Source organism: Marmota flaviventris, chromosome 3 (assembly GCF_047511675.1).
Source record: "Marmota flaviventris isolate mMarFla1 chromosome 3, mMarFla1.hap1, whole genome shotgun sequence".
Classification (NCBI taxonomy): domain Eukaryota; kingdom Metazoa; phylum Chordata; class Mammalia; order Rodentia; family Sciuridae; genus Marmota; species Marmota flaviventris.
Window position 1 is genome coordinate 90,935,864 of NC_092500.1, and position 25,485 is coordinate 90,961,348.

Consider the following 25,485-nt stretch of genomic DNA (forward strand, 5'->3'; position numbering starts at 1 on the left):
TTCTACTATTGCCATAGAAATCAGGCAGGCAGGATTATGGTCAGCTGGAGGTGAGGCAGTACTAAAACAGGTGAATGTTTTCATTACAACTAATTTTAGATACTAGTATTTTTAAATCCTCTTTTAAATGCAAACATCATAAAGTCAGCAAAAGAGAAAAACTTGAAAGAAATCAAGACAGGGATACTCAAAAAACTTACTAGAAAAACAGACATTCTTCATATCATTGGCATAATATGGCCACCTTAACATAGGACACCTGATTACAGGACACACACCCATTTTAAACCTAATTTTATTAACTTAATATTTTAAAATGTCATTATAAACTCTATCCAGATTTATGCAATAGCTATACTAGTTACCATGGGTACAAATTTCACAAGTATTCAGAATAAATGAAATGATTCCAGCTGGGCATCATTCAAATTTTCTATTGCTTCTTTTTAATCTGGTGAATTCAGTAGTTCCCCCTTAAGTTTTGCTTTCCATGTTGTCAATTACCCATAGTTAACTGTAGTCTTAAAATATTAAATGGAAAAGGAAAACTCCACTAACAAACAATTACTAAGTTTTTAATTGTATGTTACTTTGAGTAGTGTGATTAAATCGCATGCAGTCCTGCTCCATCTGACCAGGACATGAATCATCCTTTTGTCCAGCATACTCATACTCTATGGTCATCCCTTAGCACTTGCATGGAATTGGTTTCAAGACCTACTATGGGTACCCGAGTGCATACTCAAGTCCCTTAGATAAAATAGAGTATTTGCACATAACCAATACACATCCACCCATATACTTCAAAATCATTTCTAGATTATTTACAATACCTGATGCAACATAAATGCTATGTAAACAGTTGTTGTACTTAATAGACATATTTTTTCCCAAATATTTTCAATCGCAAGTTTACTGAATCCAAGAATATAGAGGATAAACTATACGAAGACTGCTCATTACTTAGCTATCACAGTTATCGAATCAAGTGTTGTAGTATTACAGTGTTTGTATTCAAGTAATCATTATTTAATTTACACAGTCTAACACACAAGAGTGGTGATACTGGCAATTTTACTAGCGTACATTGTTACAACTGTTCTATATTATTATATTAGTTATTGTTGCTAATCTCTTACATTATTTATAAATGAAATTTTATCAGACATATGTATGGATAGGAAAACATAGTATATTTATTAGCATGTAGTATTATCCATGGTTTCAGGCATCCACTGGGGGTCTTAGAATGTATATAATGAGCAACCATTGTTTTCTGATGAGCTATTTATATTATTAATGAAAGTTTTGTTGTTGTTATTTAGTACCAGAACTCAGGCACTTGACCACTGAGCCACACATCCCCAGCCCTATTTTGTATTGTATTTAGAGACAGGGTCTCACTAAGTTGCTTAGCACCTCACTTTTTGCTGAGGCTGGCTTTGAACTCAGATCCTCCTGCCTCAGCCTCCAGAGGCACTGAGATTTCAGGCGTGTGCCACCACACCCAGCTTAATGAAAGTTTGACATAAAGTAAAACTGCTAAAAAATCTTTCAGATAAGGCACAGACACATGATTGCCAAACCCGCTACAAGCTTCATTCCCAGTCTGCCTACTCTCCAAGGTTCAAGGTCCTCATCTGCATGAAGAAATGCTTACACACTGACACCTAAATAAATGCTCAACAACTGGTGAGTAGATCACTGTGGTGTCTGAAATAAATTATATCATGCATATAAAATACCCACAAGCATAAATAGCAGTTATTACAAAAAAATTGAATGGACAAAAACTTTATAAATAACAAGTAAAAATGAAAGTAGTTTCTGATTTGTTTTCTCAAAATCTAAAAATATCTAAAAGGAAAAAAAAAACCCACTCTTTATTAGCATGTAATATATTAGCCCTAGCATGTAGTACCATACCTAGCAAACAGCAGACATTTCAAAATCAATTATGAAGTTCTAAAAATTTGTAGACCTGTCCATTTCATCTGTTTCTCCAGTGGCTGGCAGATTATCTGACACAGATTATTCACTTAATTTCGTCCTTTCCCATTTACCTAAGAAATAAATTATTTAAAAATTAAACACCTACTACTTATAATTTTAAACTTAGTTCAAGGGGTTTTATGTTTAGACTACAAAAACCACAAGGGCGAAGACTAGTTCTGTCTAATTCTTTACTATATTCCTAACACATAGTCAGTGTCTAACATACCTTAGGGATTCATATGTCAGAGTTATCTTTTTGGATCCCAAAAGCATTTTCTTTAAATAGCATATTGAATGTTTGTGTGCTTCCTCACAAAATATTTTTTTTAAAATCCAGTGTCATATATATTGTTTCGCCAATAACACTTTTTTTTTTCCTGAGAAACTCCATAAATCAATTATCTAATGTAAAAAGCTAACTTTTCACACTGTTCTTTAAAAACTTAATTATATCTTCTGTCCTTAATTATTTCCTCTGTTTCACAGAGGACGTAATCATTGGCTTGGTCATCCCATAGGGGTGGAGAGAGTGGGGACAAGGCAAGGAAATGCTCATATTTAACCTTTTGACCCTCTTAACAATTAAAGAACATACTCAATTAAAGACTCCCTGCAATGCTAACTTTGAAAGATAACTCATAGGAAAACTAAAAATACAACATTATAAAATGGAAACTACTTTCTAATACAAATAGTTCTCCCAAAAAGTAAACAGAAGTAAAATGTCAATTATTAAAATTACTTTCTCTGCATACCTGGGTCTACATGTATAAACTATTACAGACAATACACTTGTTCTACACGTACTCCTTAGGAATGTCTCATCTCTTCAACAAGAGATGAGCTATTTTCAGAAAACCACTCAGATAAATTGTTTCTGAGGGTGTTAGTATGTTAATATCAATAAAGTATTATTATGCTCCATTTCAAAGAAGCCTGAAACAGTCATCTCTTTTCTTCCTTTTGTGCTGGATTTAGTATGAGGATCATGAGAAGTAATTCTCTTTCTGATACAATCTTGCCACCAAAGACCCTTGCAATTAAGTCCAAAACAGTAACAAACTCAAGACAAAGACTAAAATTATTTTATGTCCAAGACTATGATACATATCTTAAATGTTATCTTTTATAGAAGAAAGCAGATTCCATTTGACTCTAAAAGGTCACATTACAAATTCTAACACTGATGTTTGCTAGGCTTATACAAATATCTACATGCCCCCAAACTATATTACATTGGGTATGTGGCTGATGAGAGATAAACAGAATAAAACATATATATACACAAGTTGGATCTTAAGAAAAACTACATTTTGGGGACTTAATAGGAGAGAATCTTCCTTTTTTGCCATTTCCAGCAAGCACTCTCTTAAATGGAATTGGCATCATGATTCAGATGCATCTAATAGAAGTGTTTTACTGAATGTCATATCAAATCAGGGGTAGTCTGAATTTCCTTTCTGCCAGGTAAAACAGCTGATATTATAGTAATATACCTAAGTTATTTAATACACAGCTTGATGATGACCTTTTAGGTAGGGTCTAAGGGTTGTGGCCAGGAACAGTGCCTGTAATCCCAGCTACTCAGAGGCCGCAAAGCCATGAGGAACACAAGGCCAAGGCAGGAGGATAGCAAGTCCAGCTGCCTGAGCAACTTAGCAAGACTCTGGGTCAACATAAAAATTCAAAAGGGCTGGGAATGTAGCTCAGTGGTGGAGTGGCCCTGGGTTCAATCTCTAGTACTAGGAAAAGTAAATAAAAATAGAGTTATTAGGATATCTTTAAAAATAAGCAATGCATGCAGGGCATGGTGGTGTAGGCCTATAATCTCAGCAGTTTGAGAGGCTGAGGCAGGAGGATTGCAAGTTCAAAGCCAGTTTCAGCAAAAGCAAGGCACTAAGACACTTGGTGAGACCCTGTCTCTAAATAAAATACAAAATCGGGCTGGGGATGTGGCTCAGTGGTCAAGAGCCCATGATTCAATCCCTGGTACTCCCCACCTACCCCTGCAAAAAAAAAAAAAAAAAAAAAAAAAGATAGGCAATGCAGCTGGAGACATAGCTTAGTGGCAGAGAGTCTGCTTAGCATGTACAAAGCTCCAGCATGGTAAAACAAACAAATAAATAAAAGAGGCAACTGAAGGAAACTGCCAGTGGCATCCCATTCCACATTCACAAGATCTGTAGTATTCCCTCCAACATTTCAAAGTCCTTTACTGATACTCATCTCTTTGTTTTCCTTCCTATACTTCAACCATGCCAGTTGGATACAAAAGTTTGGCCCGAAACAAAATAGAAAAAAAGTTTTCTCACTCTTGTCTTGACACAGATAATACTGGTGAATGGGGACCTTTTCAGGCAAAGCCTGTCACCATTCTACAGCTACAAAGTACAGACTTTATGAAAGGCACTCAGAGATGGCTGATGTCTTGATAAAGATGGGGCTGTATCTTAAATTTCAAAAACTCAATATTAATAGACTACAAGTAGAAGATTTCAGGTTTTCAATCTAAAGAACACACTAAGCATTTTGTTTCCATCAATGAATAAAAATTAAGAAATGTGAAAAGCACTTAATCAGCATATTTAACTATTCCCTTTATACAAAAGATCAGTAATCTTTCTTGTAATTACTTCTGAAATTATGTTATTGGGTATTTTCTCTAGTAATTTCTTACTTAATTTGTGGTACTTACTGAAATCTCTATCTTGTAAGTATTGAGTTAAAACTTATTCGCTAAATATTTTGCTATTGCTAAGTATTTTGTTTCAGTACAATTTAAAGGAAACAAAAAAGGCAAGAGAAACAAGCACAAAATAAGAAGGCACAGATAAATCTAAATATAACAACAACCATAAGAAATACAACTTGATTTTCTAAACTAAAAGTTTTCGAACTGGAGAAAAAACTATCATACGCTATTTAAAAGAAACACTCCAACAATATATGAATAAACAAAGATTTTATTTTTTTTTAAAGAAAAGGTTAGAAGACCAATGAAACCAAGAAAGAACCTAAAATTAACTTTTGTAGTCAACTTTTTTTTTTGACAATCGTACCCAGAATATTCAGTGGAAAAAGGACAGTTTAAAATAGTGCTGGGGAGAAAAAGATGGCGGCGGACATGGAGAGATCAATTCTGTGACCTCTTCAGCTGCGCTGGCTAAGAGAGACTGAAACCAACTGAATGCTGTTGGCTCAGGACCATTAGGCAATGCTGGGGTGAAGTGGATCTATGACGAGCAGTTTGAACCCCTCAGAGGCCACAGCGGGCTCCGCGTGGGTGAATCCAGGCCGCACGCACAGAGTGCGCAGAGTTACTGGCTGACTGTTTGCGTCTTGTCGCCAAACCACCGCGATTCAGCACTACAGAGACGCTCCAGCGGAATAGAGAATCAACCCTTCGGTTCCTCCATAAACCTTTTGAGTGATGCAAAGCGAGCCTCCATAGGCAGCGGGCAGAGAACTGAGGTAGGACCTGGGAGAGACTGACGGGACCCACCCTTCATATCGGATACCCCGGCAGAGAGAACAACGTCCACCATGACAGAGAACTGACATCACCAGAACTCAGCGGATGGGATTGCTCTGCAGAGAGAGCAGGACTGCAGGTGAGTGACCCCCAGGCCGCCTCCTTTCCACACAGCGGGGAAATCTCAAGGGCCCCTCCCCAGCTCTTGGCAAGTGTGATTGTGGGACCGAGGGAGTCAGGAGCAGCGCCTATCTGATCATAATGGAATGAAACTGGAAATCAACAATAAAAGAAGGAAGGAAAAATCCTACATCACTTGGAAAATGAACAATATGTTACTGAATGGTCAATGGGTTACAGAAGACATAAAGGAAGAAATTTAAAAATTCTTAGAGATTAATGAAAATACAGACACAACATATCGGAATGTATGGGACACAATGAAAGCAGATTTAAGAGGGAAATACATTGCCTGGAGTATATTTCTCAAAAAAAGAAAAAACCAACAAATAAATGATCTCACACTTCATCTCAAAACCCTAGAAAAAGAGCAAAACAACAGCAAAAGTAGTAGAAGGCAAGAAATAATTAAAATCAGAGCTGAAATCAATGAAACTGAAACAAAAGAAACTGCTGAAAAAATTGACAAAACTAAAAGTTGATTCTTCAAAAAAATAAATAAAATCGACAGACCCTTAGCCATGATAACGAAGAGAAGAAGACAGAGAACTCAAATTACTAACATACGGGATGAAAAAGGCAATATCACAACAGACACTACAGAAATACAGAAGATAATTAGAGATTATTTTGAAACCCTATATTCCAATAAAATAGAAGATAGTGAAGACATCGATAAATTTCTTAAGTCATATGATTTGCCCAGATTGAGTCAGGAGGATACACACAACTTAAACAGACCAATATCAATGGAGGAAATAGAAGAAGCCATCAAAAGACTACCAACCAAGGAAAGCCCAGGACCGGATGGGTATACAGCGGAGTTTTACAAAACCTTTAAAGAAGAACTAATACCAACACTTTTCAAGCTATTTCAGGAAATAGAAAAAGAGGGAGAACTTCCAAATTCATTCTATGAGGCCAACATCACCCTGATTCCGAAACCAGACAAAGACACTTCAAAGAAAGAAAACTACAGACCAATATCACTAATGAACCTAGATGCAAAAGTCCTCAATAAAATTCTGGCAAATCGGATACAAAAACATACCAAAAAAATTGTGCACATGATCAAGTAGGATTCATCCCAGGGATGCAAGGCTGGTTCAATATATGGAAATCAATAAATATTATTCACCACATCAATAGACTTAAAGATAAGAACCATATGATCATCTCGATAGACGCAGAAATAGCATTCGACAAAGTACAGCATCCCTTTATGTTCAAAACACTAGAAAAACTAGGGATAACAGGAACTTACCTCAACATTGTAAAAGCTATCTATGCTAAGCCTCAGGCTAGCATCATTCTAAACGGAGAAAAATTGAAGGTATTCCCTCTAAAATCTGGAATAAGACAGGGATGCCCTCTCTCAACACTTCTATTCAACACAGATCTCGAAACACTGGCCAGAGCAATTAGACAGACGAAAGAAACTAAAGGCATAAAGACAGGAAAAGAGGAACTTAAATTGGCAATATTTGCAGATGACATGATCCTATAGTAAATGAATTCAGCAAAGTGGCAGGATATAAAATCAACATGCATAAATCAAAGGCATTCCTGTATATCAGCGACAAATCTTCTGAAATGGAAATGAGGGCAACCACCCCATTCACAATATCCTCAAAAAAAATAAAATAAAATACTTGGGAACCAACCTAATAAAAGAGGTGAAAGATTTATACAATGAAAACTACAGAACCCTAAAAAGAGAAATAGAAGATCTTAGAAGATGGAAAAATATACCCTGTTCATAGATAGGCAGAACTAACATCATCAAAATGGCAATACTACCAAAAGTACTCTACAGGTTTAATGCAATGCCAATCAAAATCCCAACGGCATTTCTTGTAGAAATAGATAAAGCAATCATGAAAATCATCTGGAAAAATAAAAGACCCAGAATAGCAAAAGCAATTTTAAGCAGGAAGAGTGAATCAGGCGGTATAGCGATACCAGATTTCAAACTATACTACAGAGCAATAGTAACAAACCAGCACGGTACTGGTACCAAAACAGGCGGGTGGACCAATGGTACAGAATAGAGGACACAGAGACCAATCCACAAAATTACAACTACCTTATATTTGACAAAGGTGCTAAAAGCATGCAATGGAGAAAGGATAGCATCTTCAACAAATGGTGCTGGGAAAACTGGAAATTCACATGCAACAAAATGAAGCTAAATCCCTTTCTCTCGCCATGCACAAAAATTAACTCAAAATGGATCAAGGAGCTTGATATCAAATCAGAAATTCTGCGTCAGAAGAAAAAGTTGGCTCAAATCTATATCTCGTGGGGTCGGGCTCCAAATTCCTTAATAGGATACCTACAGCACAAGAGTTAAAAACATGAATCAACAAATGGGACATACTGAAACTAAAAAGTTTTTTCTCAGCAAGAGAAACAATAAGGGAGGTAAATAGGGAGCCTACATCCTGGGAACAAATTTTTACTCCTCACACTTCAGAAAGAGCCCTAATATCCAGAGTATACAAAAAACTCAAAAAATTAAACATTAAGAAAACAAATAACCCAATCAACAAATGGGCCAAGGACCTGAACAGACACTTCTCAGAGAATTATACAATTAATCAACAAATACACACAAAAAAATGCTCACCATCTCTAGCAGTCAGAGAAATGCAAATTAAAACCACTCTAAGATACCATCTCACTCCAGTAAGAAAGGCAGCCATTGTGAAGCCAAAAAACAGCAAATGCTGGCGAGGATGTGGGGAAAAGGGTACACTTGTACATTGCTGGTGGGACTGCAAATTGGTACAGCCAATTTGGAAAGCAGTATGGAGATTCTTTGGAAAGATGGGAATGGAACCACCATTTGACCCAGCTATTCCCCTTCTTGAACTATTCCCCAAAGACCTAAAAAGAGCGTACTATAGAGATACAGCTACATCGATGTTCATAGCAGCACAATTCACAATAGCTAGACTGTGGAACCAACCTAGATGCCCTTCAATAGATAAATGGATAAAAAAAATGTGGCATTTATACACAATGGAATATTACTCAGCACTAAAAAATAACAAAATCATGGCATTTGCAGGGAAATGGATGGCATTAGAGCAGATTATGCTATGTGAAGCTATCCAATCCCTTAAAAACAAATGCCGAATGTCTTCTTTGATATAAGGAGGGCAACTCAAAACAGAGCAGGGAGGAAGAGCATGAGAAGAAGATTGCCATTATACAGGGACGAGAGGTGGGAGGGAATGGGAGAGAGAAGGGGAATTGCATGGAAATGGAAGGAGACCTGCATTGGTATACAAAATTACATATAAGAGGAGGTGAGGGGAAAGGGGGGAAAAAAAACAAGAGAGAAATGAATTACAGTAGATGGGGTAGAGAGAAGAAGGGAGGGGAGGGAAGGGGAGGGGAGGGGGATAGTAGGGGATAGGAAAGGCAGCAAAATACAACAGACACTAGTATGGCAGTATGTATAAACGTGGATGTGTAACCAATGTGATTCTACAATCTGTATACGGGGTAAAAATGGGAGTTCATAACCCACTTGAATCAAACATATGAAATATGTCAAGAACATTGTAATGTTTTGAACAATAATAAAAAAAATAGTGCTGGAAAAGCTGAATATCTATAAGAAGAGGAACAAAACTATTGCCCTCTCATCATATTAAAAAAAAAATCAACTCAATTTAGTGGTACACACCTATAATCAGGAAAAGATATCAATATGTTAAAGAGATATCTGCACTCTCGAGTTTATTGTCAACATTTATCAGTGAATGTATGGATCAAATAAATATAAACGCAGAACATATACCACAGAATACTATTCAAGCTATAAAAAAAAATGAAATCCTGTTCTTTCCAGCAAATTGGATGATTCTGGAGGATATAATGTCAAGTATAATAAGCCAGGCACCAAAAAACAAATACTCCATTTTTTTCAGTCATGTGCAAACTAGAAAATTGATCTTAAAGAAATAAAAGTGTAGATAGTATTTACCAGAGACTAGAAGAGTAGGAAGGGAGGGGAACAGAGAGAGTTTGGTTAATAGGTACAAAATTATAGTTAAACAGAGGAGTAAATTCTAGTGTTCTTTAGCACACAGAGTGACTATGGTTAATAATAATTCACTGTATATTTCAAAAGAGGAAAGAGGACTTTGTCCCAACACAAAGAATCAACTGTTTGAAATGATGGATACGCTAATTACCTTAAATATTGCTCACTGTCTGCATGTTTCAAAATATCACATTGTATCCCATAAATAATATGTACAATTACTTAAATCGATTTAAAATATGAAAAAATACAAGGGTGGAAAAAGTTATATTAGGTTAGTGCTAAATGTATAAAGCTGATATATTAAATCAGACAAAACAGAGAATCACAAGTGTTACTGGAGGTAGAGATCCCCTCCTGACTGTAAAATGTTGAATTCATTTTGATGACATATTCTCCACTTCACAGAACAGTTGTGTAAATGCATAATAACATAATTCTTTTATAAACAGATCTTCTCATAGAAAAATCACTACAATAATCAAAATTATAATATACCTTTTTCAGTAATCAATAATTGATTCCAATCTCACACAAACACTTCCGTAGCACACATACCAGGGATTGGGGGAGAGAACGAGAGAGAACCCTCCCCCAACTCATTTTCTGAGACTAGAATAAAACGGGTTATCAAAGCCAGACAATAACAGTACAAAGAAGGAAAATTATAGGGCAATTTCACTTACTATCATAAAAATCCAACAGAGTAAAAAACAGGATTTTTAGGGCAGTGAAATTATTTTGTATTATACTAGAATGATGGATACATGTAATTATACATTTGTCAAAATCCATTAAGCATAGGGACTGGGTTGTGCCTCCGTGGTAGAGCTCTTGCCTCGTATGTGTGAGGCCCCAGGTTCAATCCTCAGCACCACATATAAATAAATCAATAAAACAAAGGTATTAAGGTATTGTGTCCACCTACAACTAAAAAAAATAATTTTAAAAAATCCATTAAGCATAAAACATCAAAAGTGAACCCTTGCTGAATGTGGTGGCACACACCTGTAATCCCAGCCTGAGGCAGGAAGACGGCAAGTTCAAAGCCAGCCTCAGCAAAAGCAAGTGGTTAAGCAACTCTATCTCAAGTGAGACCCAGTATCTAAATAAAATACAAAATAGGGTTGGAAATGTGGCTCAGTGGCTGAGTGTCCCTAAATTCAATCCCAAATAGCCCCCAAAAAACAATTAAAAAAAGGGTATGTCATGACCAATTTTGGTTTACCTCACCAATGCAGGGTCGGCTTGCTTTAACAAATACCTTGATGCAATTATGTAACTCACCAAGTCAGGAAATTGTAAGAAAAAATAATCTCAATGAACACAGAACATATCTGATAAAATTCAATATTCATGTGTAATAAAGGTCCTTACAAAATTAACCTTAAAATTTTACCTCCCAAAAATCTTCATCAAGTATCATTCTCATTGGTGAGAATTAGAAAAAAGCATGTATTTTTAAGTCAGAGTTGTATTTGCTTCTATTTATTACTGTATGGAGACACTAGCCATTAGTACTAAGAAATACAGGATTGAAAAGGAATAAAAACTGAAACAATTTATAATATATTATAATATTTTATATTTCTTATTGTTATTATACCTTATAGTATATTTTATGATTTATGATATATTATAATAACTGTATTATTATAAGTAATATATTACCGATAAGTAATGACATTAAAATTAAGAACTCTGTTCATCAAAATATCCCTTATATAAAGTGAAGGAACAGTACACTAGACTTGCCATACATATCACTGGTAATAAACAATGTCAGGTAGAGATGGGGCACATGTATAGTCCCTGCACTTGTAGGGATAAAGCAGAAAAATCATCTGAGCCCAGGAGTTCAAGACCAGCTTGGACAACATTGTGAGACTCTGTCACAAAAAAAAAAGGAAAAAAATATATTTTTTAATAAAATAAAAATCAGTAGGAAAAAAGATACCAAGAAAAATGGACAAAAAAGAAACAGGCAGCACTTCACAGCAGAAGGAATAAAAACTGAAATAATTTATAATGTATTATAATAAGTAATTTATTTCATTATATTCTATAAAAGACAATTTATTTCATTAATCTGGGAAATACAAATTAAAATCACAAGAAAACATCAATATCCACTAAACTGGCAAAAAAAAAAATGCAAAAATTGGACACTATAAAGTGCTGACAAACATATGGAACAACAGACTCTCATAATACCAAAACAAATGCAACTAGTAAATCTACCTTGAAAAACAATTTAGATTTATTCAATAAAAGTGAAATACACATACCTTGCAACTTCAATTACACTCCTAGTTACCTTTGTTAGAGAAATTTCTACAGAGAAACATGTTCTATATTTTTAAGGTGAGTATCATAATCAGTGGTTATTTATCTTATTTTTCTTTTATGTCTGATAAATGTTATATTCATTTGGTACATAATTAAATTTTCATAATGAAATAAATAAAACACACACCCAACATTTAAAAAAAAATTCTTATCATCATATGTAAGCAGTATAGTAAAAAATATTGTTTGATTCAGAATTCAGCCTATGGGTTTAAGACTTGGTCCTCAGTTTGGCACATTAGGATGTAGTATAAGCTTTAAGGGGGAGGGGGCTTTATGGAAGATTTAAAGTCATTGTACTTCTCACAATGATATGCTGCCTTGCCTCACAGGCCCAAAAGCAATGAAACCTCCCAAACTGGGAGGCTTATAAATTGATTCTCTCAGATATTTTGTCACAATGATGAAAAGCTGACTAATACAGCAAGGACATAGGTTTGATCCCTAGCACCACAAAAATCAAAAACAAACAAAAAAACCTGACCTATATTGCACAGGCAGATAGTTTAAATTATGTAGATTAACTTGTCTTGCTCCTCTCATTGAAAGAAAGTCTGACCAAAGGGTTAAAAGCAAGGAAGTAACCGGTACTAATTACTCTTCTTTTTCAAGAGTTCCTATCTATGAACTTATAGTAAAATGCTTTAAATTATTTCTAAGTGGGACTTTGTAAATCTTCCACTACTATTTTTCCTCTTTGTTGCCTATTAGCCAACTTGTGATTTAAAGATTATGAAATTTTTCTCTGGTTCCTCACACATTTTAAACTTTCAAAATGACTAACAGCAACAAATAAGAAATTAAATATTTACATTTAAGATATCTATTGTTAGTACCAATGCGAAAAACTTTTAAAACAAAAAACAAATTAATCTGAAAATCCTGACCATTGCATTTTAGATTTGACTTAGTACTTAGTAAATAGCATTGCGTACATTAATTAAATCATTATCCTTTAGTATTTGCATGTATAATTTAATATTTCATATCTTTAAATAGTTTACAGTTAGAAAATGTCATTTCTAATGAAAAAAGATCTTTAAAATAGTTTTTTCAAACTACAGTGCACGGCTAAGGTTGAGCACTTGCCAAGCATGCATGAGGCACTGGGTTTGATCCCCAGCACCACATAAAAAATAATACATAAAATAAAGATATTGTGTCCATTTACAACTAAACATAAAAAATAAAAATAAAAACTACAGTGCAAATAACAAAGCTGTTAAATAAGCATACAGGTAGTCCTCCATATCTGTGGGTTCAACATCCACAGATTCAACCAAGAAGTATGGGAGATTCTAGGAAGTTCTTAAAATCCCAACTTTAATTGCTTCACACTGAGCAGTAAGCTGAATTCATGTAAATGAGGCATTCTGCCATTTCAGAATCCTCAGTCTCTCTAGCACCTCAAGTCTTATTCATTTACTATGCAGTTTGTCCTTCAACGGTTTCGTCTGTACTGAACACATACAAATTTTCACCAGAACAGAGAGGTTAAAAGCCTTCTCAAAAACAAACTGAAACTCACCTCTCCATCCCCAAAATAGAAGTACTCAGGCCCATTCTAGGCCTTAATGAACTGACACAATCTCAAACCTACTAAACACAATCAAAAATAAATAAATAGCTGAGTGCAGTGGCACCTGCCTATAATCCCAGTGACTGGGAAGGCTGAGTCAGGAGGATCACAAATTCAAGACGAGCCTAAAGAACTTAAGCAAAGCCTTCAGCAACTTAGTGAGACTCAAAATAAAATACAGAAATAAATAAAATAAAATAGGAGATGTAGCTCAGTGATAAAGTGCCTCTGGGTTCAATCCCCAGCACCAATAAACAAAAACAAAAAATCCACATGTGCCTAAAAATCAATCAATCAATATCCTTATTTTATAGGAGTTAAGAATTATCTGTTTTAGCCAGACACAGTGGCACACACCCATAATCCCAGCAGCTCGGGAGGCTGAGGCAGGAGAATCAGCCTCATCAATTTCATAAAGCCCTGAGCAATTTAGAGAGACTATCTCAAAATAAAAAAATTTTAAAAGAACTGGGAATGTGGCTCGGTGGTTATGCACCCCTGGATTCAAACCCTAGTACAAAAATAAATAAATAAGTAAAAGAATTCTGTATGTTAAAAAAAAAATGTTTTTATACTTGTCCACTTAATTCTTTTATATAATCAAAGGAGTATATGATCAATGGTGTGCCTGTGACCCTGAGACCTAGTGTAACCCTATTATTTCAGATAGAGGAATCATAACTTCAGATGGGTTCAGTAATCTTTTCAACATATGCTATATGGATTACAAAGAAAATGACCCAATTTTCATTTCCTCCTTGAATCTACAACTTTTCCAATATGAGTTTGGAAAAGTTCTTCCATCAAAAAATACAGTCTGTCTCCAGTCCGTGAATCTGAGCTGGCCTCATGACTACCTTTGGCCAAGAGAAAGTGGTAGAAGTGACACTGCCCCAGTTGTGAGCCTAGGCCTCAAGAGTGCTTCTGCTCATTTGCTTGAATTTCTTTTCTCCATCAGAGAGCAAGTCTGGGTTAGCCTCCTAGAGGATGAGACACCATGGAAAAAGAGTTGAGTCAATCCTACCATCCGAGATACAGTCGCCCCCCTGTATTCATAGTGAACATTCAAGACCCCCGGTAGGTAGTATTGAACCTTGTGTATGCTGGCATTATTTTTCCTGTACACACACACACACACACACACACACACACCCCTATGATAAAGTTTAATATACAAATCAAGCACAGTAAAGGTTAACAAAAATTAATTTAAAAAGGAAAACAATTATAATCATATACTATAAAAGAAGTTTGAGAATGCAGTCTCTTACTCTCTCTCTCGAAATATCTTTACTAAGGGGCAGGGGGGTAAAACTCAGTGGTAGAGTGCTTGTCCAACATACTTAAGGTCATCAGTTTGATCCCCAGCACTACAAAAACAAAAACAAACAAATAAAACAAAATCCAAAGTCTTACTATACTTACCCTCTTGTAATGATGTAAGATGCTACAACGCCTGTGTGATGAGGTGAATGGTGTAGGTATTAGGACATAATGCTACGCTATTACATATATAAGTGTTACTTGAATACAAGCACAATGATACCACCAGATGATATGATAACCCAGAAACCAATAAGTGACTATGGGCAGCAGGTAGTGTATATAGTACAGATATGATGGACAAGGAGATGATTCATGTCCTGGGTGGGATGGAATAGAATAACACAAGATTTCGTCATACTACTCTGAACAGCATGTCATTTAAAACCTGTGAATTGTTTATTTCTGGAATTTTTCATTTAATATGTTCAGACTACATCTGAATGTGGGCTAATTAAAACCACAGGTAAGAGGCAATTACTCTTAAGGTCATCCTAGATCAGCCAAGATCAGCAAACATCATACCTACCAGCTAACTGCAGGCAAGAGCTGGTCCAACAGAGACCAGAGGAACTGTCCAGCTAACCCAGAAATGTGTGTAATAATATATACATAGTTACTGTCTTAAGTCACTGGGTTTTGGGATGGTTATATAGCAAAAACTGGTACAGCGAGATTATAATTCTATACATTTAGTCTACTCTAATAATCTATTTTTGAGGAAATGAAGGAGAAAAAAATTATAAAAATTTTTCATTTCAGAGACTTCTGCAATGAGTTTAAATAGCAGATTAGACAGAAACTTCTATACGGTAAGGATTTAGAACTCTGTGAAAGGATTTTCCTTCTCCTGCCAATAATATTGCTTGTTTCCAATTTACAGCTTATTTTTTGCAAATGTGTTGAGACAGAAACAGCAGTTGGATTAAATAAACATCATAAGATAACTGAGGAGGGAGCTAACTTGATATTGTAAAAATCCAGATTAACTAAGTGATCAAAAGGACCCAAAACTCCTCTGTATAAGAAACAAATTAGTTGAGTTCCTTGTCTTTTTTTTTTCCCCCTGAAATAAATATTTCTCAGTGGGGATGAGTTCTGAGAAATTAGTTTCTCTAAATTCACAAAGGAATTTCATTTGCATCTATCTATCTATCTATCTATCTATCCGTCTGTCTGTCTATTTATTTATTTATTTTGCACTATCTTCTATGTCCTCCAAGAGTTAAGGAGCTAAATTTTTAAGAGACATGGTGTAGGTATACATACTATCTCCCCTTCCCATCCATCTGAGAAAGCATAAAAACTTTATTGACTTGAACTGAACTAAGGCTGCCATGCATTCCACTATGTAGGGTTTTTCTGAGAATCAAATGAAGGAGAGAGGGCCGAGAGGGTTCAGAAGGAATGTGGCCTTACTTGACCTACCACTGAAGTTTTTAGTCACAGCCTACTCAAGATATCAATGGTCATATGCTCTGCCTTGTGCCAGCCAGCGGTGTGCGCCTGGGAGCACATGGATTTCCAGCACCTTTGCAAAACTTGAGAATTCATATATTTAAAATATTTCACACATCTATATTTACACATTTTACAATACCAATTTTCTTATTCCTTTTATTAATGATAAGGGGTTCCGTTCTTTTACCTTTCTTCTCCCATTTGCCCCTTTACTGATAATAACTTACTCAGTTAAAGTTGTTAATTTTAAAAAAATGATAAAATACCACAAACACCCACATGTAAAATTACCTTCTTAGACACTCTTGGGTATACCATATTATAAACAAACTTCAGTATGCTCTTTTGAATTTCAGTCTTAGCTTCCTACATAAGTGTCTCCAATGTTACAATGCTTCAAATTCTTTACTCCTGGAGAATATAGTCAAGCTAGATCCTGCTGTTTATCAACAGCCCTAGATAAAAGCTACTTTATTCTTTAAAGAAAGTTCTCCTTAGCACGACCATCTGAGCACTTTCCAAAGAAACTGATTTCTAATTCCTAAATGACGGGGCTTTTAAAAATAGAAAACATGTTAAAAACAATTATGTATATTACAAAATGTCTATCTGACCATCATCAACAAACATTTATTGACTACATGGTAACAGTTCCTACCTTCATGAGTTGTAAATCTACACAAAATGAAGGCTTTATGTGATGACATTCTGAACCACTCTTAGTAGGACATGCATTTTGAGTTGTTTTCCAGCCTAAGTGATACTGAAGCATATTCTCTTAGACAGCCAATATCATGAATCTGTAGAACGAAAACCCATGTACTTCTTTATCTACACATGTTTTACAGTTTTTCAAAGTCTGCTCATATAAATTAATTCACAATACCATTGGCCTATAAAATAAGCAAGACAAGAATTATTCTTTCCATTTTACATGAGAGGAAACTGATACATAAGGGAATCAGTTTATCACAGTAACCTGGCCAATAAAGGCAAGAGTGGTAAGATCTGACCCATAGCTACTACCTTCCACTTCACTCAGTACCCTCAGGCTTATGAAGATGAATCCTGTGGTCACACAAAAGAGAGCGTATTCCTCTTTGCAAAAAAGACCTAAATTATATTATACTCTGAAGTCAGGATTTCCTAATTAGATATACATCTTCAGAACTCCTATTTACACTTATTTTTAAATCACAAAATAAGAAAAAATAAGTTTTATGAATATGAAAGACAAACTACAAGCAATAACTGTATATAATGTATAAATATATAACAAGGGTGTGTACTAAAAACTTTTTGCTTATAGTGGTACACACCAAAAAATTTTGGAGATCTTTACTAAGATCACTGCCTTGATGTCCAAAATTAAATAAATAACACTAACCATTAAGAAAACTGACTTCACAGAAAAACAGAACATATATGGTACAGACAACTGACAGAAGAGATTCATTCAAACAGGCAACACACAATGGAAACAATGCTAAATGGTTTGAACCAGGAACATGCAAATTTACACAAGAAGATACAATTTCGCCCATCAGATTAGTCAAAATTTAAGACTGGTAAAACCAAGTGATAGCAAGGATGCAAGAGAAGGATGATCCTATATTACCGCTGATATGATTTCAAAATGCTGAAGAGAGTTGCCTAAAAGTAAACCACAAAGAATAAAGCCATAAATTAATCTGAACATGATGCAAATGGCTCCAATTAATAGACCCAGCCCCAATTTCCAAAGGAATTTAGGAAGTAAATATACTGTTATCATTTGGGGCCTTTTGACCCATTACATAATCAGTTTTGCACAATGTGTCATATTATGACTTTTGTGGTTTTTTGTGACTCCTTACACTTACTGAAAAAATACTCCTTTTCATTAATTATTAATTTTACAGTTATACAAAACATTTTTGTTGTTTTGTTAGACTTTACACTATTCAGCAGGATTTTACTATATTTATTAAAATCTATAATATATATATAGCCTAACCCAGCATAACAAATATTTTATAAAAATATTTGCATGACTATGAAGTTTATGAGTAAATTCACTCCACTCTTAGAAATTGAGAAAATAATAAGAGAAAAAATAAAGGCCTAATAATGGGGCATGTGTGAATAAACCATACTTTATAGCTTTTGGAAGAATGATGCTAATCTCTAATCTCTACTATTATGAAAAATCTGATTATTTATTAAACCAAAAAAAAAAAAAATAAGAGAATGATACATACAGGATGATCCATTTTTGTTAAAAAAAAATATATTTATGTAAGTATGGGTATATAAATACAAAGAAAGGGTAGAAGAATGATGGACACTAAACTGTTGATACTTGGAACCTTTTGTAAAACAGAGTATGGAGTAGCTGCCAAAAACCTCTTGTGAAGCAGAGTATGGAGCAGCTGCCAAACTCATGAAAGACCACTCTACACTGCTAAAACAGGAGGAATAGGAACATTTTTGTTTTTTTGAGTATCCCTTGGAATTGCAGAAGGTAGTGGCTACTCTTACTCAAAGATTGCCACTGACAGCAATTATTTAACCAACAAGAGTTAATCCAAAGGTCAAGAAGACAATCAAGTTTAAGCACCTCAAATTACACACACATATATACCCTCACACTCTCTCTCTTTCTGTGTCTGTCTTATACATGTAAATATACACCTATGTGAGACATGTACCTACCCACACATATGACACATGGGCACTAATATCTTGATCACTAATGTACATACTAAAATCTTCTGCTATAGCTTTTTCATTCGGCAATGGGAAATGGCAGTTCTGGTGTAAACACAGGTATTTTACAAACTAATCTGGCATAAAATACTGGCTATTGGGATCTTCTATCACCCTTTGTGAAATGAGGATGAACAAAAGCTTTAAGACTCCATTTATTCCATACTCAAAATGTTTTTAAAATACTTGGGCTTTCATGCAAGTTCATGAGTTGTTTTTTTCAGGTTTGTGGTTTTATGATAAAAATGCACAGATACTGAATTAGGGATCATAAACACACCAGTATAACCACCTCCTCACCTGGCATTTGCATACATACACCTAGTTTATCACAACGTGTTTTCATATTGATTTAGTTGTCTCCAAATTTTTGTGAATATTTCACTTCAAACATAGTTGTTGTTAATCAATCAAAGATGCAATGCTACTTGAAATTTATGTAACATCTCTAGGAGTCCATTTAACGATCTGCCATGCAATGACCCACATTTCTTGGTATTCACACCCTTTTATAGTCCTCTCTCCACTTCTGACTTTGGCCTTGGCCACATGATTTGTCTTGGCCAATAGGACATGAGCAAGCATGATGTAAGCACAAGTTTCATAAGTACTTGTAGCTGAGGTTTCTCCTCTTGGGATGTTTCCTCTTGGAAGTCAACTGTCATGCTATAAGGAAACTAACAATAGTGACTGAGGGATGACAGATCATGAGGTGTTTCAGCCTCAACCAAGTTCCAACTGAATATAGTTACAAGAACTGATCTTAGCTATACCACACGCAGAACAGAAGAATAGCTTACCTGAACCTAGTCAACTTAAACAAAAGTGAGAAATGAGAAATAGTTTTGGGTCACTTAAGTTATGGAGTAATTACTTATGTAGCAAGAGATAGCTCAAAGATTTATCAATGTTCTGAACCATGTGAATCATGAGTAACAATCCATACAGACTTTTCATCAGTTACTTCTAAATTTCATCTATCCAATCAAGAGCATTTAGTACAGGTAGGAAAAAATGGGGGGCACTTTCATACACTCTCATATAATGAAAGTGAGAACATAAATACACACAAATATTTAAAAGGCAATTTTGCAAAATGTTGAGGAATGAACCTTTTAAAAATTTCATATCCTGGACTGGGGAAATAGCCCAGTAGGCTAGTGATTGTCTAAGGTACATGAGGCCCTGAGTTTGATACCCAACATTGTGAAAAAAATACAATAAAAACAAAGTTCATATTTTCCCCCAACAATTCCAATTCTAGGAAGCAGACATGCATACAAGATAGAAAAATGTTAATATAATTTTTTTTTAAGTATTGGGGATTAAACCCAGGGCCTTATGCATGAAAGCAAGGCAGGCACGCTACTACTACTAAACCATATCCCCAGTCCCTATACTTTTTTCTCAAAGCAAAAAGTTGGCAATAACAAAGCCATGTAAAAGTAGAAGAATGATTAAACTATGATATATCCATAAGACAGAACAGAGTTATTAAAAATCTTCTAATGAATAAATAAATAAATATTTGAAGACAGACAATATAACTTTAGTGAAAACAGAATCTGACAGAGTAGTAGCAGTAACAACCTAATATTTAAAAATATATATGCAACTACCTCGAAATTTTCTGCAAAACAGAACTATGGGTGCTTTTATTTTCTCCACCTTTATACTCTCCAGTATTTTCCAAAATAAAAACAAATTTTACAATAAAACGAATACTTCTGTAACGAGGAAAAAATACTGAACATTATAAAACAAGTTGGAAAATAAGTACACACATTAAACATAAACTCAGTACTTGATTTGGAATTATTCTGGTATTTACTCATTTAAAAAAAAGACAAGTACTGCCAAGGATGTGAGAAAAGGAATCCTTATACAATTACTGGTAGGAATATAAATTGGTATAGCTATTCTGGAAAACAGTACGCAGGTTCCTCAAAAATTAAAAAACTAAAGAATGGTCATATGATTCAGCAATTACACTGCAGGGGATCTAGCCAAAGGAAATAAAATCAGTACCTTGTAAAGATATCTTTGCTCCCATTGTTACTGCAGCATTACTGACAACAGCCAATAAATTTGAAACAATCTAAGTGTTCAAAAATCAATGAATGGAGGCTAGGGAGATAGCTCAGTTGGTAGAGTGCTTGCCTGGCATACACAAGGAACTAGGTTAAATCCCCAGCAATTAAAAAAAAAAAAAAAATCAATGAATGGTAAAGAAAATGTGATGGAATATTATCTGATCTTTAAAAAGAGAGATCCTGCATTTTACAACAACATGGATGAAAATGGAGGGCACTTTTCTAAGTGAAATAAGCCAGACATAGAAAAATACTGCAAGACTTTTCTTATATGTGAAGCTAAAAACAAAAGGAGAAGTGGAAAGGGGGGTGATGTATATCAAAGCGTCCAAAGTCACAGTTACATAAAATGAATAAGTCTAGGAATTTAATATACAGCATGAGGACTATAATTAGTATTTTAATGTATTTTGGAAGTTTACATAGAGTAGATTTGAGGTGCCCTTACATAACACACACACACACACACACACACACACACACACACAAAATATCTGTGAAATGATACGTTAATGTGCTTTATTGCAGTAAGTATTTCACTAAATATATTAAGATATCATGTGTACAACTTAAATATACACAATTTTAAAAAGCCAGCCTGGTACAATGATGCATGGCTCTAAGTACTGGGGCTGTCGCTCAAGGGTAGAGCACCCCTAGATTCAATTCCCAATACATGCCCCCCACCGCAAAAACAAGTCATCTGTATTGTATTTGAAAAAGCTATTCCATCTATATTCTGTGATGGAATAGCTTTTTCAAAATAAATGTAGTAGAATGGTTGAATTTTCAAGAGAAAAAAATTCTACAAAATTTAACAGGTGACTTTCCCTATATTATTTCTTTGTACCATAAAATTAGGCAAGGGGATCTGCCGCAGTCTGGCTGGGCACAAAATCACGAGCCACTCAAGCAGGAACAAACTATTTCTGAAACTCCCGCCAATGCCAAGCACTCTCCTGGAAAATATGCTGAACTACACACAGCGGCTTTCTCCCCTAGACACACTACCCCAACAGGAAATCCCTCCTCCGGAATTCCCTCCTACCACACTTTCCCAACCAATGGGAACTCTTTGGGAATCCCACTAGAGCTCCAAAGTAGCAGGCCGAGGTGGACAGCAGGGGTCTAATATCCATTTGAATGCAGATCTTAACATAATCATATCATCTCAATGGCTTGATGGAGTCACCTTTCAACCAAAAATGCCATGCATCATTACTACTTGGCTATGGCTCTTAGCAGGGATCTCCTTATTCTCTCTCTCTCTGGTTGGACCATGACTATTTGAAAAATAATACTTGTAAAGAATCTAAGTCATCTGGAAGAAATAAGGGCATAAAAAGAAAACTACTCCCCATATACAACAAGCAAGCTTTGACAGCATCATGTAAGTACTAACAGTGTTTGGAAATTATTCCTGAAGAGGCCAGTAACTTCAAAAGCAACAGAGAGAATCCCTGGCCTACTATAAAAGTACGGGGAGATTTCTATCACTCTCAGTTTCTACTGCCACTTGTCTTATATTGGTTCCCATAACGTCCCTTGCTCAGGACAGCTAGGGTAGAATTGGCTTTTATGTTTTCTTCTTCAGAATTCAACACTTTCTCTTCATTCTCCCAGGTCTAGGTCTAAACCATCCATATCTCCACTATTCCCTCTACACATAAGTCCAAAAGCTTCCTTGAAGATCACTGTTACCATCATTTCTTTTCTCTGAAGTTTACACATCTTCAGGTTCACTGTTTTTCCTGGCCTTCAGCACTGTACATTATATTACAGGAGAAGAACAGAAGAACTCTAATTCCTTACTCTTCTGCTTTCCAACTTCCTATGGCAAATTAGGCCTTCTGATCTAATCACACATTTCCAGGGGCTTTCCAATATTGGCATGTTGTATCCAGCTAAGAACAGATACCAGATGACTTTATATTGTTTTATTCTAACCCACTCTATGGGAGTTCAGAACTTTCTCATTTTTAGGAGACAGCCTTTCCCACTCACTTTATATAGGGTCAAGGCCTCGTATGTCTTCAAAACATTATTTATACTTCATTGCATTTATCAGTCTATCATTCTATATTTAGAGTGATTATTTGACTACTATTCCTCCCACTAAATAAAATATAAGCACCTAAAGAGTGGGGTCCATGTCTAATTGATAAAGCCTAAAGCACTAGGTAAACAGCAAATACTTAGTAGTTTGTAAATGAATAATTACTTAAGTGAATATGTAATTTTCAGGTTGGATCTCTATATAAGCAGATGGTCACTTAGGTAGCTGAGATATGATTTTGGAGGAGGGGGAAGTTGAGTTGTGTTTGCTTGTTTGTGAGACACACAGAAGATAATCTTGGAAATCCTTTGTGAAATCCAGATATTAGGCATCTAAAATAATACTATGTCTTCTCAAGGTAAGCAGCTCAAAAACCAAAACCACCATTAAAATGTCCATCCAAGAGTTCCTCCCTGCACCAACCAACCACTCCCTTTTCTGGTCAAGGGTACTATCATTCTTGTAGCCAATGAGACACAAAGGCTTTGGGTAGCTTTTTTTTTTTTTTTTAATTATTTATTATTCTAACTTGTTATACATGATGGCAAATGCAATTCATTTCATATTACACATATAGAGCACAATTTCCCAAGTCACTGACTGTACACAAAGTATTTTCACACCATTCGTGTCTTTATACATGTACTTGGGGTAATGATGTCTAACTCATTCCACCATCATTCCTACCCCTTTCCCCCCCTCCTTTTTCCTTCCTCCCCTTTGCCCTATCTAAAGTTCCTCCATTCCTGCTTTGGGTACTTTCTGACCTCTTTTTCTGTCAACCTCCTTGATCAGCAAGACTCCTAAAGCCTGCCAACTCCTCTTTAATCTTTGATCAATGGCCTCCTTCCTTTACATTCCTGCTTTTGCTAACTTGGTTCAAGCAACAAAGGCTCACATTATGGCAACAGACTCAGTTGTCGCTTTAAGATTCTAGGTTTGCCCATCTAATCCATGCTGCCTATATTAAAATCTCCCTAAAAACCTTCCCTTATGTAATTAATGCTATATAAAGACAACAAAAAACTGTAATGCATGCCTAGAAGGAAATAAAATATCCCTGCCTAATTTTTGAAGCCCAAACATGTCTCCAAATAGCATGCCTAACTGCCTATCATTCCTGCATTTGCTACATTAACTACCAGAAGGGCAGGTCATGGAAGAAGTGGATTTGTTAACAAATACTAAGAAATTCCTTATCTTTTATAGGATTGAAAGAGGTGGGTATACAGGGATATTTATATATCAGGTGGTCTCCAACTCTTCAACTCTTCTGTCTTTTCTATTCTTCACTTCCCACCCTTCCTAAACATACAACTCTGAGAAAAAGAAAGACAGGAGTCTATCCAGGTTGGGAAGAGGGGAAGGTTACGTGGGAAATTCAGAAAGTGTTCCCAAATTCCAACAACATTTGAGTTATGGAGAATGCTCTTGTTCTATCTTTTTTGTTGTTGTTGTTGTTTAGTTTTAGTTGTATATGGACACAATGTCTTTATTTAATTTATTTATTTTTATGTGGTGCTGAGGATCGAACCCAGTGCCTCACACATGCTAGCCTAGTGCTCTGCCACTGAGCTACAGCCCCAGACCCTCTTGTTCTATCTTGATCAACTCCTTAAAAGAGTAAAAGCCTGAACCACTGTCACAGATACACTTATTTAGAGGCAGACTAGATGCCATGTACTAAGCTCTATCACAGAAACTATAAGTTTAGGATATTGAGCAGAACTGGATCTGACCAGTGGTCCTGGAGTTAAAAGAAGGGGAATGTAATTCTATAATGAAGTTCACCATGACAAGAAATGGCACCAAAACCTTGAAATTTTAAATGCATCTTTCCACTGTAATGGTGATTTATGGAAAACTTTCATAATCTGGCATAACACATTATACTTTGTTTACAAAGACATCATTTTTAAGTTACTTGTTTGTTCCACTTTTTGTCTTAATGCCCATATTTCTACAGGCTCCAGCAGGAAGGCAGGGTACTTGCTGGGTGGGTATCCCCTTTATATTCCCAAGCTCCTATAACAACACATGGTATTTATTAGTGAACAGAAAGGAGTTACCAAATCACAACACTCTGTTGATACCAGCCAACAGGTTCTGGGGGATTAAAGAAGTTTTCATTTCTGGATTGGTATACTCAACACTGTACTTGTATGAAATAAT

At 35.4% G+C, this 25,485-nt stretch overlaps 1 protein-coding gene across 8 annotated transcripts in view; it reads right to left on the bottom strand.

Annotated features, from left to right (window-relative positions):
• The window catches only part of Plekha5 (pleckstrin homology domain containing A5), a 234,955-nt gene that overhangs the window by 199,992 nt on the left and 9,478 nt on the right, over positions 1–25,485 (bottom strand). The window contains exon 4 of one of the 8 annotated variants that reach the window (XM_071610113.1): positions 25,291–25,338. The exons of the other annotated variants lie outside the window; for them this stretch is intronic. Coding sequence (XP_071466214.1) covers positions 25,323–25,338 — 16 coding nt within the window. The 3' untranslated portion in view covers positions 25,291–25,322. Of the gene's footprint in view, positions 1–25,290; positions 25,339–25,485 lie in introns of those variants that run through there. 8 annotated transcript variants of the gene reach the window in all.